Consider the following 15,257-nt stretch of genomic DNA (forward strand, 5'->3'; position numbering starts at 1 on the left):
GATAAAAAAATGTTCCTTAATCCAAACTCTCATTTGAGTATATTTTATTTGAGAAACTGACACCATGCGAGGCCGAGGTATAGGTTTGAACTCATTGGCAAGAAGCCGTCAGCACTGTACAAAGGACTTTGAATCTGGTATGAAAAGATGAATCTGGTATGAAGAGATGCATACTGCCTTCAGTGTTTTGTAAAACTCCTTGTAGCTACTAGTATCTGCATAAAGCTGAGTCTTCGCTGCAAGGTTTATCCACTCAATTGTTTTTGATTTCTCGTAGTTTACACCAAAAATTTGCTGTAGGTAATATGAAAGGTTGCTTTTTTTCATAGGCTGAGTAAGACATCTCTTGTGGCCAGATATCTTTTTCCCCTGCACATCTTGGAACTACATGTCATTTTCTTCAAACCAGTCTTTGATTTTCCTTGGGGAGAACCCTTGGACTTGTTCTAAGGTCTGGCGGATAGCAGTTTTCAGGTGTGACAAAACAATTCTGGACAAAAGTTTGCAGTGTAACTTGCATCCTAAAGCTTTGATTGAAGTTTCACCTGGATGTCAGCTTTCATTGCAACTGACAAGTTGCCAACCTGAAACTTCTCCCTTTCAGTGTTTCGAGGATGTTGACTTTGCCAACTGTGGGGTGTTCTGTACGAGGCTGGTCAGATCAGTGTAAAACTTGCACTTATCGTCAGCTTGAACGGCCGGGGCATAAATGCTGATGAAAGTAACATGATGCTTGCTTTGAGGTGAGGCACGTGGAGATGATGCGATCGGAGTGACCAGTTGTTGTATTATTGATTTTTAGGCAATTGAGTTTCTCATCCTAAAAGCACTCACAGGGCATTTTAGCTGTCTTTAACTTGCCTGACCAGTTGAGAGTGTAGCCAGCTCTAAGTTCTCAAATGCTGCCTTCCTTCGCTAAAAGTGGCAATGTCAATATGAAATTGTGACACAGTTCATGTACAAAAAAAAAAAAAAAAGTACAGACACATTCTGGACGTCAATATCTAATGGATCAAGCATAGTTATTCGTACTCCATTTGAGGCATGCGTCTGCCTTTCTGTAAGTGCTCGATGACCTGTTGGTTGCCATTTTGAATATATTATTTAATTTTGCATTTTCACGATAAAAATGTATGGTATTGTATTTTAATATTGTTTTATTGAATTCCTTGAACTAAAGAACATAGGTATTGACACCAAGATCATGGTAATGTGGGCTTAGGGCCTTTAAACTGCTAAAATTGTGTTTTTTAAATTTCCATTTTTTGGAGGGAAGGGGTGGAGTGACATCATGGTTCCCGCAATTTTTGAAATCACCATACTCAAAAACCCCCTAGGACAAAGTTTCATGCTTCTTTCCAGAAGTGCACGCCCAAGTCACATATCCGCCCAACTATATCGCTGTGGAATGATATGGACATAAATCTGCTATAATAAGCGCCTCTTTACGGTGGCTAGGTAGTCACGGACCACGCTCATACGCAATTCAGCAAAATGACGCTGCAAAAAGTTATTAATTATTCTCCTACCTTCACCTTTATTAAACACACTGCAGTTACAATAAAATTGAGTACCATGAGAACTGTATATTACTTACCGGAGAATGTACTGTAGTCTGTTTGGCTGTAGTCATAGGCTTGAAACTTGTCAGACCCTTCTTTTACAACTTCATCTCCCTTGCCTGCCCCTTCTTTTAACCTTTCATCCCCCATTTTCACAGATGTTACTGATGATGATGATGATGCATAGTAATGCTGACCTTTTCGCTGCCAATATAATAAATATTATTAAATTGGTATACACTTATTTTGAAAATTTAGAAAAATATCATGTATATTACACCATATGACACTTTAATACAGTCAACTCTCCCAATACCGACCACCTTTCGGACCGTCCACTTTGACCGGTTTTCCGGACGGACCGGTTTAGGGAACGTCATGTTTACCTACCTTGGTTCACCGACCTTGAGTCGATAACAAGCCTAGGCCTAGCAAGGTACAGCAGATAGTTACACCACACTGCATCATGTACTGTGTAGGCCTACTGACCTGAGAACGTCATTTAAAATTCATGTTTTACTTTATTTTTACATTATTTATGTTGTACGTACCTAGTTTTTTGTGTCAAAGTCTATTATCAATAAAAATTTACACAAATCAACATAATGTGTATCGTAATTTATAATAAGTGTCAGTATTTTTCGTTCGATCGCCATATCTGCTTCGCTTCAACGTGGTTGTACGCTTGATTGGTTTTCGATGCCGCTCTGGCATAACCTTGTTGGTGGGTCACTGAATGCTAAAAATAAGTGCTAACTTATGCAGCACCCCCTAAACTGTGTCAGCCAATAGAAAACAGTCACAGGTGACAGTCAAAGTGTCATGCGCAATTGTTTTTATGAAATCAATAGCCTTATGTTGGGACCGCTTGGTTTGCCTTAGCGTGAGAATGAATGCAAAATGTGAGAAAAGGATACGTTCCTTAATAAAGAAAACACACTCATGAACTTTTTTTATCAGTTTATTAAACAAATGAAATCTAGGCTTATTGCAATTAATTAATTAATGCGCTATCGGCGTGTCACATGATAACGATCGTACACGTGGTGTTGTTCTGTGATTGATAGTTGTTATTTGGAGTCAGTCGATGTGTCTCCGATGATTTAATTAACATATTTCGTCAATAAATCATCGTTTTAAACTGGCCGTCCGGTTTTCAGAAGGTAATTTTATTGTTCCGGACTTTTATTGACCGGAATTTGGCTGGAATTCGGAATTGGGAGATCCGGTTTTCAGAAAGTATTTTAATACAGTAAGAATAGGAATGATTTTGGGACTTTAAAAAACGACCAGTTTTGCGCGAAATCCGGTTTTCTGGGTGGTCGGTATTGGGAGAGTTGACTGTACCATATAATAACATTTAAGCAAGGCCCTGTGATATGCTTGACAAATAACTCTGGATGATTTAATAAAACTTTTAAAAACTGGGGGGAGGGGAGGGGAGGTAGGGAAGCTTATAAATAACAGAGACCCAGGAATATTAAAAAGAGACCTTGTAACAGCAGCACAGGCTGAGTTTCTGTTTTCCAGTAGGTCTCTGGTCTCTGTTTTTCAGGTCCCTGTTTTCATAACAATCTAATATACTAAGCATAGGATACTGAACAATACCGAAATATGTCTACACTTTAGGTAGGCGTGACTGGATAAATGAATGCTTGAACAAAACAACAAACAAACAAGTTCAAACAAACAAACAAAACAAACAAAAACACACGTTCCTTTTCCTGGCCCCTCATTGGCAGATGTGCCACCTTGTAACTATCAACATGACGCCCTCCCACCACTTTGTGGGGAAAATTTGTTTTGAATTGAAAGAGCGAAGCCTGATACATGTACTGTAGCATTCCAGTTTAACCTAAAAAATTATGTAGGAAATAGCATGAAAGACAACTGAAAAGCTAAGAGAAAAAAAAAATATCTATAAAGTATTTTAACAAAAACCTGTTATTCATCATCTGTTCGTGGTGATGTAAATATATCGACAGCTGTAAATATATCGACAGCTTTAAATAATTGATTATGAAACGACATAAATTAGCATGATGATCTAAAAATTAAAATTAACAAATTGCAAATTTTATTACGTGAGCAATAATGCAGCTGCACCAGAAATAGAAAGAACTTGTCATCATGTACTGTATAATAAATAAAGCATTGACACCACCATATTTAATTGAAAATCAGGAATATTGGGTCTCAAAAGAGCTAAGGTGATTAGTTTTTTAATCGGGCAGCATTTATCCTGCAAGCTACTATTGCAAACCCATGATCTCAGGGCACCACCAAAAGTAAAGTAAGCTTCTTATTTCTGTTGTCTACCATTTCAAATTTCCTGGCTGTAATAAAGATTATATTGGGAAAACAGACAGATGTCTAACAATTAGAATAAAATAACATTCAACAGGACCTTAAATTAGTGTTATATTTTGACCACAATAAGTTCATGTGATGGTTTTCAACATATCCTAGCCATGTATAATTTACCTATTAATGGTGATCTAATATGATGCTGCTCAGGGTTCTAATTATCATTCTTTAATATCCAATAATACTGAAGTTATTGACTTTTCTAGACATTGGTCTGAATTATTATTTAAAGAAGCCCTGACTATTAGGTGCTATAAACCATGTTTAAATACCGGATTAAAAGCATCCAAGGAACTTGCATTGTTCAATTAGCCATAAACAACATCTAGTTTATTATTTATTTATTCATATTATATATATATATATATTTTGTAATATGAAATTTTAAACTTTTCTAATGTAATTATTTGAATGTTTTGATATTTCTATATGTATTTTTATTTTGAATTAACTGACGTTTTTGAAATTTAATTATAATAATATGGTGTATATTTATATATATATATATATATCTGTCTCTTATACACATCTGTTTTCCTATGTTGTCTTTATTTGTTGATTGTAAACAAACGTTTTCAGCCTTTGGCTGTTGTTTTGTTTTGTGTGTTATACCTTAATAATAAAAAAAAATAAAAAATATTACAGTGTGTTCACACTTTATCAAGATTGATTTTGTTTTAAGGTATGCTGTTAATTCAATAATAATAAATGTGACCCAAGCTCACAAACGGGCTGTAAACTCGTCCTCAGGCCAAAATGAGTTTTTGCTATAATGGCATAGAACATATCATTTACTTTAAAATGACAGTTATGACCGTTGGAATAATTTTCAACTTTCTTAAATCAAGTTTTGAGAAAAATGCTTTTATTTTCGGCAGGTTTCTATTCATTTTTCACTAGCTCCCATCCGAAAATGGCTAAATTTTACCTCTTACAGTTAGAATTTTAAACTCAAACTTCAGGAATAGGAAGATTAATATTTATACTTTATTTATTACACAAAAACCCAATTCACACAAAAATCACGTTCTTTGGCCTATTCTGGGTATTGAGGCTTGTTTCTCAATACAGTGCAGTGCAAGATTACAGCACTTTTGTGAGCTTGGGTCATTATGTCACACCTTGTTTGCCTTGATTGGTCAATTTTACCGGTTTCTCGCTTTTGATTGGTTAGTTAAGTTACTTTAATTCTAGTATATATGGTCCCTATGGACAAAATTATTTTTCATTCCTGTTGATGTTCGAATAAAGAACGAAACATTGAATCATGGCTTCTCTATAGTCTTTTTGAAGTCTGCATGATATTATACAGGGATGTCCATTTGCTAGAAGCATTATAAAGTTTAATGACATAGCCAGTAATGCACAATGTGACAAGGCCAGTGACCATATTTACGCTTATAACTGAAAATAAATAAATTCTAAGAGCCAAATAGGACAACAAAAAATATGGGTTAGAATGAAATTGAACGCAATGATTGTAATAAAAGACTTTGAAAATTAGGTATACAAATTAGGTTTCACTCAATAAAAAAAATGTATAAAATAATAATTAAAAAAAAAAAAACATTAGGTATACGGAGAGAAAAGTACATAAGCTATATGAATAAAAGAACATTACAGTAGGCACAGGAAATTAAAGAACATCAGGTATGGAATAATGAACATTTGTCGTACGGACAAAAGAACATTACGTATGTATACAAATTAAAGAACATATAGCGAAAATTAGGAATACAGACAAAGGAACATGGGTACAGGAAAAAAGACTAGAATATTAAAAGAATATTAGGTGTATGGTAAAAAGAACATTAGTTAAACAGACAAAAGAACATTTATATGGTCAAAAGAACATCAGGTATAAGGAAAAGAACAACAGATATACGGGCAAATGAATTAGGTATACAGATAACAGAACATTAGGTGTATGGCCAAAAGAACATACTGTAATGTGGACAAAATAACATCAGGTGTACTGTCAAAAGAACACTCTAATTTATTTATCTATTTATTTATTGAACATATATGTATACATATTTATTTATATTTATTCAACCTGTTTTACATAAGGTCCTGTTTTATGATACAAGAATACAGTATCAAATCAAAAGATTGCACATTAATGAAGTTGAAAAGGTCTTAATTAAAAATGCAATAGCAAGCTTAATCTAAATTACAGAATACTGTACATTGTATTTTAGTTAAAATATATTGAAAAAGTAAAAGTGCAAGGCACAGTATGGTAATAATGCTAAAAGCCTTAGTTAAATATTAAAATAGTAAAGTACAGTAAACAGGTTAATAAATTTTTTTTTAAAAGAAACAGCCGAGTTAAAACATGGGTAAAAGTATAAATATACAAGTGTAAGAATTGTAAGATGGAGGGTATTTAAAAAGGGGTCACTTGATTTACCAGCAGAAATTAGAATGTATAATAGATTATATTTTTATAGTTTAATTTAAAATTTAATAGTTGATTCTTTTAAAATCTGCGGTAGACCTGCCAACCCTTGGGTCATGAAAATCTGGAGATTTTTTTAAGAAGCTTAAAAAAATCTGGAGAATTACCAAAAAATCTGGAGGTTTCAAGAATTAAACAAAAGATGATGCAAGATTCCAAAAAAGTCACGTCCCTAAAAATCATTGGCCGTTAGTGGCGACATTCAAATTGAAATGGCTGCTTGTTTATTGCACTGCGAAGCGAGTAGGCGGTGAATACATTGAATAATAACGATCAAATCAATCAAATTATGTATAAATCGGAGTATTTTGGGGGAGGAGAGGTGGCCTGTGAAATAGGGTGAAAATTACATTCGATCGGGAGAACTGGAGATTTGTTTAAATATCGGGTGACACCCGACAGGATCGGGTGAGTTGGCAGGTCTGTATTCCATACATTTGGACCAGCATATCTGAAGGAAGTCTTGGTTTCATTTTAATTTACTAATCACAGTGTCAAAGTACATTTCGATATCATTGAGCATTAACAACACTCAATAGACACAATTTACCATTATAAATATAAACAAAGATGGCCATGAAAATAATATTAACAAGTAAAAAATGATAATGACAATAAAGAAAATAATCATGATACAAATCTCAATCTCTTTCGCTGTAGAGGTCGCAGTTCCCTCTACTCTCAGCACGATGGTGGGCCTAGAGTTTGCACTACCTGACAGGTCAAAAAAGTACTACTTTTCGGGGGAATAGTACTTTTTCAGGGGAAGAGTACTTTCTACTACCGGCTTCTTAACCAATCAGATGCCTAGAATGTATGCATGATGTATATAACTAATAATATAATGATTGCTTAACAATAAATTAAACAACAATACTGTACAAAAACAGTAAGGCCAAGTAAAAAAAAATAATTGGTTAGCATCCTTTTGGTATCAAATTTTATGGTAGGGAGGGAGGTTTTTTTTTGTTTTTTTTCTCGTAGAACATGAAAAACCAACGTCGGAAGGAAAATTAGCAAAACAAAGAAGAGGAAAACAACAGAGGCCAAAATTGAATACAAGAAATCATGTAATTCATCTATAGCAAGCAGATAAGCTTTGCCTATATGAATAACAGTCATATTGAAATCCCTATATATGAAGTTTTAAAACATGCAACATTGTATGTTTACAGAACTGATGATATCAATAACAGGTTTATAAAGCATTCCATCCTAAGTGGCGAATGTAACTGCTGTTTGATGTGAAATTAAAAATAAAAATAACAAAAGCAAAATAAGAAGATTGAGGTTTGTCATAGTCGTATAATAATTCATTGTCCATTCATAAACAGAAACGTAACTTTTGAACTGGCATTTTGTACAATTGATTACTATTTGTGATTGTTTATGTGATTGAGTATGTACATATAGTGATAATACTCAATAGTGAATACTGTTAATGAGTTTGACTAGTATCATGTGCTATGTTTATGCTGAGAAACACTTAACATCTAGTTGGACCAGCTGTTTGGAAACATCACGTCACTGTACCAGCATGTGAATATTCCATGCTTTGTGTTTAAGTTTGTGTTGGCTGGACATTAATTATAACTGGACCATACTGGGTTTGTTGTTGGAACAACACAACAGTCATCATTGATGCCATGCAGGGGTTTCGCCAGAAAAACAAAATAGACGGCCTATTTTGGAAACAAAATTGAAGCCAGTGGGCGTGGCACTGAGCCGATCGGGCCACGCCCATCGTTAGTAATCCCCATCGATTATTGGTACGAAAACGTACATTCAATCAATAAATGTTGTTTTTATCAAACGTAAATATGATTTACCTTTAGTTTAATGTAACATTCGATAGATTTGAAGAATATATAAAGAATTTGCTAAAGGTAGACCAGGCCCAAAGGCTAGGCCGAGCTCATTAGGCGGCCAAGCCGTCACGGTAAAAGTTGCCGTCCTAAATAATTGTACGCAGTCCAAAAGACGGCCGGACGGCTCGCTTGCTAATATACGCTTGCACTATCTCGCCACTATATTTCCATTAATAAATTTATCTATGCTGTCCTACCTATGAAATAGCGTGAAATATTTGTTTTATTTAGTTTATCTTTAAAACTTTATTTCGTGAAATATTGCACACTGGTAAGAAGTGAACATGCCACAGTTTTAAACTGATGGGCGCATCCATGTTTGTGCTGTGGATGTCTACTTCCAAAGTGACGGAAATACCAACGCGCTGATTGGCCGACTTGGCTTTTCTGCACAAAGAATGAGACGTAAGCATCGGATCGGAGTTTAGTTTGCTAATATAAACACAATCCCGAGTAAATCTTAATGCTTTGCATCGGCTGTACCGTGTATACAAATACACTCTTTTTATACTACTACTATAAAACTAGGCCTATTCTAGATAGAAGCAAGGACTAGGCTAGCCTAAGCCTAGACGGGACGATGATGGAATGGAACTGCAGGGATAAGCCCAGTCGGCTGGCGTTCGGACGGATGGTAAACAAGCCTATGCCTATATAAATTGCCTTCGGGAGAGGAGTTTTTGAGTGTTTTGTAAAAAAAAAAAAAAAAAAAAAAATTCAGGTCGGGGGCTTTTCTGACGGTCGGGCGGGGATGCTAACCAATTGTTTTATTTTATGTGGCCTAATAGCAATATTTAGTTATGGAAAGCAATTACCCACACAAAAGCGACGACTCAACTCATTTGTACTTAAATATTAATCCTGAATATAATTGAGATATTTTGTTTTTTATAGTTTTAAGTAGACAATTTGTAAACCCTTTGCATAGGTCTAATGGGGATATTATGGTCAAGTGATATAATCTTTAAGGGTATTACAACAGGAAGTTAAAATATGATTAGAGAATCCATTTTCTGGAAAAAAGCAATACAGTACTGTATAAAGTGTAATGAACTGACCAGTACTTAAGGACAAGGTCAGTGACCATTCTCTGATATCCAGGTCAAGGAGAAGTACCATACCTTAATTGTGGCGTTCTCATGATATTCTTACAAATAAGTCAATTACTCAGAATGGATTTGAAACAATTTACATAATTTCAAGAGGTTTTTAGTTCGAAAGCTCTGAAGGATATAAAATTAAATTTTAAAAAAATTAATTAATAAATAAAAGAACTGCTGTTACTAATTTAATAGCATCAAATATTTGTTGTTGATTTATAGTACTGTAGTACCAAATTGCAACAAAGATACCGGCCTTCCAATCCAAGGGTTCTGGGTTCAATTCCTTTCAGTGTTGCAGTATTTTTTTCTCAAACCAAAAACAACTCCATAATACCTAAACCACATACTGTGACTTAGTTTGTGTAAAGCATCGTGTGTGTATGTTTGTCTTGTGAAAGGGATTGTCAGCTGCAAGTAGGACAGTGATATATATTCGCTATTGACAATCATTAGAATATTATTTATTCTAATTGAGAGATAATATCGTATTACTGTATTTATTCAAATAAATGACCTGGGGCTTTTATTGTTGAGAAGGGTTTTTGAGGGGGCGTTTATTCGAGGGAGGCGATTATTCGAGGGAGTGTTTTTATTTATTTTTATTTTTTTTTGGTAAAATGGATTTGTAATGTACTCAAATAAACACCCGTCAGTTTCACTGTAAATGTGGAACTACAATGCAAAACTACTATAAAAATGTGACTGCGTAATCATAAAGAATGACCCTAACCAAGTTAGAAAAAATGTGATTCAACAGGAGTAGAACATAACTAGAAAGTATTGAGATTGATGTCTCGTCCATTAGATATGTTTACAGTCATTTATTTGGGGGGGGGGGGGGGGGACACAGTTTATTCAAGGAAAAAAATAAACGCCTGAGGCTTCTATACAAAAAAGGTCTTTATTCCAAATAATGCTCTAGAGGGGGCATTTTGAAATTTATTTGAATAAAAACAATATAAAATTTTATCCATATATTTTTCTTTTATCTCAACACATACGTTACGTGTTTGCATTTACCAACAGAAGGATCCCACTAGAAACAAGTCTTGGGACTAAAATATTCCCCTCCTCTCCTATCCTCTAGGACATGGATCTAAATTCATTCCCGCTTTATTTTATTTACTGGTACTTTATTATTTTGCCTCCTGTTACCTCTCTCTAGTTCATTTTAATTGTACTCTTGGATTTTCAACAAAATAATTTGCACTAATTCTTATTATCTTTTTTTCTCCACTTTCCTGTTTCTAATTCCAATATTGCTCTATTTTCATTCATTCCAGTTTCCAAACTTGTCTTCCTTTTCACTGTTTCTCTATTGTATATTTGTCTTCTACTATCCAATTTCCATCTACTTCCTCAAAATGTTAACAGTTTACTAATATGGATTCATTGTTGCTATTAAAGAAAGTACAATGACTATCAATGTATGGAGAGAAGCCAATTAACGACAATCTAGTTCTTGATTAAGAATTGGAAATTAAAAACTTAATACTGTACACGAACACACAAGAACAACAGAGGGCAGCATACAGATAATCTAATTACATCTTAAAATTTAAAGGGCCTCATTCTCAACAATACATATAGAAATACAGTAGTATTTATTTAACTCCATTTCCTTCAGTTTTCTTAGTGATTTTTAAAAAATTCTTTTGAGATGAAGGCATATCAAACAATAATAACAATAAACATAAACAACAATAACAGCAGTGTTACAAATAACTGATATTTATATTGTGTCTACAGAGCTGCTGTGCTTGCAACATTTTTGTAGACACTGACTTCAACCTAAATTTCAATGATTTACTTTCACTTTTTACATTTTTATGGATAACTTTGTTTTTAATGTGTATGGTGCTCTGGTCTCTTGGAAAAATACATAATAAGTGATTATTATTAATATTATTATTATTTAACATGAGTAGTGTTTATTATAAATTCTCAAGGAAACGAAACATCAAGGCATGTTGTAATATGGACCATGCTTAACAAATATCTGTTCAGATTGTCACCTACTCTGCGGTGTCAAGCTGACAAAGCTTCACAAACGGCTGCAGAGGAACGTCATTGACAGTCAACTCATCAGATTGCAAAATTTTGCATACTAATTGTTTATGGCTACATTCAGATTTGGAGATAAGCCGGGTTTGAGTTAAGCCCAGCTCAACGTTAATTTATATATTAATGAACAGTAACCGGGAAACGAGTTTCTAAACGTTGCATGCGAAATGTATTTTCGCTCACAGCACATGTAATTGTATGCTGATTGGTCAATTTTTTACCCGAAGTCAACGCAAGACCCCCTGCAGCGATTAAGGTCCGGTTTAGAAAAGTTAAACACGGTGGCACACCAGGCCTAGCTACTTTAGGATTAGACTAGGTTTATCTCTCCCCACCCAGGAGTATCTTGTAGGGCAGGTGTGGGCATAAAAATCAGTCGGAGGCCAAAGTGAATTTTTGATTTTCACAGAGGGCCGCACTCAAACTTTGATGTTTCCAGTAAGATTTCAAAAACCTCCCAAGCACTGCTTTTTACACCACTTTATTCTCAGTGTTAATGATACTTTTTACATATAATCGGTGTCGGGACGTAAAAAAGATAGTTTTTTTTTTAGCCAGTGATTTTAATTAATTTTTTCGGCCCGCAAAAAAATCAGTGACTGGAAAAAATCTCAATGTAAGATGGAATGAATAATATTAAGTGACTTCTTTCTTTTGATTTCTGTATGTTAAAAAGGGCATGCTTCTCCATACTAAACATCCAAATTTATTTTTAGTCACAATGTACATTCAAAAAGCAAACATAGCCAAACTCGTAATGATTAAATTGTACCACCTTGGAATATTTGCAAAGGTAATAGAACATGTTTATATTGTGCATCAGAAAATTGGAATGAACTTCCAAACAAAACAAAAATTAACATTAAAGAAATTACATTAGATTCATTCCAAAAGTCTATTAATTTATAATTTTTACATTAAATTGTCTTTTGACCTTGTTTTTGTGTTTTTTTTTTTTGTTTTTTTTTTCTATTTTGATGGTTTGTTTGTTACTGTACTACACTGAAAACCAGTACTCAAGTACTAGCACAATTACAAGTACAAGAAAGAATAAATAAATAAATTAGATAAATTTGATTTTCTTGTTACCTGTTTCTTTTTCCGCAATGGCTGAAGTGGCTCATCTTCCTCCTGCTCCTCATCTTCACCTTCCTTCTGCTCTTTCTGTCTCCATTCTCTTTTTCCACCAATCTTGTTGGTAGCTTCAACTTCATTTTTTCTTAAAATCTCTGGTTTTTCCTCTGCTTTTTTTAACTTCCAAACATAAGGAGACTAATGTGAAAAAAAAAAACCTAGTTCAATTATGTTACAGTTTTCATTACAAAATATACATTACTCCCAATGGTTACTTTATCTCTACTAGAAACCTTCAATAATGTAAATTAATTGAAAGTAGTGTGGGTTCGGTAGGATGAGCTTTATATATGTAACAGGAATCAAGTTATATGGTTAATGGTTATTAATTTATAGAGCGCAAAATACAAAGAGACTCTAAGCACTATCAGGCAAGTGTAAAGATGGAACGGAAACCAAAACCACAAAATAAAAAGAAGTGAAATTTGAATACCATGCCAGCACCCAAACCGAAGTGTGGGGATACGCCCTCATCGCTGGCTAGGGTTCAATCTAATTGAACTACAGTCAGCACCTGTTGAGTCTCGGCCATCTCGGATTCGGGCGCCTCCTATCCTAGTTAAGGCTATAAAAGCTAGCTGGCATGGAAATAGAAAAAAATAAATAAATTAAAGGGACAAGAATAAGTGGGTCTTAAGTCGTTCTTTGAAAATGGTGACAGAAGGTGACTCACGAATAAATAAAGGTAACAAGTTCCACAACTTGGGCCCAGCAACCATAAACGATCGCTCCCCACAAGACTTTAACCGAAAGGATGGACAATAAAGATTGGTTGAGTCAGTTGTTGACCGGAGGGAACGAGTGCAAGTTGCAGAACGAACCTTAATTAATTCGGAAATGTATTGGGGTGATAACTTGTGAATTGATTTGTAAACATATAAAAGTACTTTGAATTCAATACGCTGTTTCACTGGCAACCAATGAAGACGACGAAGAGTAGGGGTGATGTGATGGAATTTAGGTGTCCCAGTGACAAGACGAGCAGCGATGTTCATCAATAGCTGCAGCTTTCTAATTGATGTTAAGGGTATTCCGTAAAGGACTCCATTACAATAATCCAATCTTGATGTAACCAATGCATGTACAAGTTTTGATGTAGCATCTTCATTTAAAAAACGCCTAACTGCCTTGATGTTGCGGAGATGGAAGGATACTACTCTGCATGTGTTTGTAATATGTCTAACCATGGATAGTGTGGAGTCAAACGTTACACCGATATGTTGCACCTCAGAAGATGGAATGATGTAGGTGTCTCCCACGCGGATGTTTTCAATGTTGGGTACATTTAGATGGCGTTTAGGCTTTATATACAGCACTTCTGTCTTGTCTGTATAAACATCATCAATACAACCTTCTAAGTTGTGAACTATATCTCTGCGGCAGCCTCCGGACTAAAAGATGTGTACAATTGCGTGTCGTCGGCATAAATGTGATATTTAATACCGTGTTTCTGAATGATGTCACCAAGAGGACGTACGTAAATAAGGAACAAAATGGGCCCCAAGGTAGTACCTTGAGGAACACCAAAATTCACTGGGACTGGAACTGAAATGGCTGATTTCACTCTAACAGACTGTTGTCTAGATTTTATGTAAGAGTTGAACCATGTTAATACTGTACCAGAAATCCCTAAAGCTGAAAGTCGATCAATGAGGATACTGTGATCGATGGTATCAAACGCGGCGGACAAATCGAGGTACACTGATTATGTACAATATCCGTTGTCAAGAGCCTGCAAAATATCATTATTAACTTTCATTACAGCAGATTCCGTACTGTGTGCTTTTCTAAAGGCTGACTGGTAAGAATCAAATAAATTATTGGAATTTAAAAACTTAACAAGAATTGAACAGACAAATTTCTCAATGATCTTGGCTACAAAAGGGATATTAGTAACTGGCCGATAATTGATAAACGAATGAGGATCCAATGTTGATTTTTTCAAGAGTGGCGTGATAATACCAATCTTTAAAGAGTCAGGAAAAATGCCGGAGGATAGGGACGAATTGACAGGAGAACGAAATAATGAGACAGCACAATTGAGTTTACGAACAATCTTGGTAGGGAAAGGATCCAAATCACAAGATTTTGGTGCCTGCCATAGATATAAGAAGTTTTGCAACCGTGTCTTCACTGACTGTCTCAAAGCTTTCAAGTTTGGTGATATGACATGAGGGATGAGATGCGGCCGTGAAAGATGAAACTTCAGATTTGATAGAGACACTCTGACGCAGACGTTTGATTTTATCAACAAAAAATGTGTTAAAGTCAGTAGCCAACTGAAGCTTACTGGATGATGGTGGTAAATTTGCCGCGGTTGTCCTACCAAGTAGCTTGTTGGCAAGTTTGAACAGAGCTATCTGATCATGTCCACATCCGTCGATCTTAGACTGGAGGTAAGAAACCCGAGAATCTTCAAGCGTACGGTGGTAAATATTGCATTGAATCTTATACTCGGCGAAATCACAATGATCTTGAGTTTTCAGCCATTTCCGCTCAGCTTTACGTCTTGCTTGTTTAGCTATCCTACAATTATTGGTGAACCAAGCAGGGGATGCATGATTTGAAATGGTCTTAGATTTTAATGGGGCCAGTTCATCTCTAAGTAAGGTAAGTGTATTGTTGTACTGGGTTGTTGCGTTGTTCACATCCATGTCATCACTAAAATTAGAGAGAGAATGCGCAATTCTCCGATCGA

At 35.0% G+C, this 15,257-nt stretch overlaps 1 protein-coding gene across 1 annotated transcript in view; it reads right to left on the minus strand.

Annotated features, from left to right (window-relative positions):
• Positions 1-1,597: 1,597 nt before the first annotated feature.
• Positions 1,598-15,257, minus strand: part of LOC117121616 (exosome component 10-like) — a gene marked incomplete at its 3' end in the record, with an annotated part of 36,969 nt that continues 23,309 nt past the window's right edge. The window contains 2 exon segments of the mRNA XM_033266854.1: positions 1,598-1,766; positions 12,515-12,697. Coding sequence (XP_033122745.1) covers positions 1,598-1,766; positions 12,515-12,697 — 352 coding nt within the window.

Source organism: Anneissia japonica, unplaced genomic scaffold (genome assembly GCF_011630105.1).
Source record: "Anneissia japonica isolate Jap-2015-1 unplaced genomic scaffold, ASM1163010v1 scaffold5825_len372023_cov165, whole genome shotgun sequence".
Lineage (NCBI taxonomy): Eukaryota > Metazoa > Echinodermata > Crinoidea > Comatulida > Comatulidae > Anneissia > Anneissia japonica.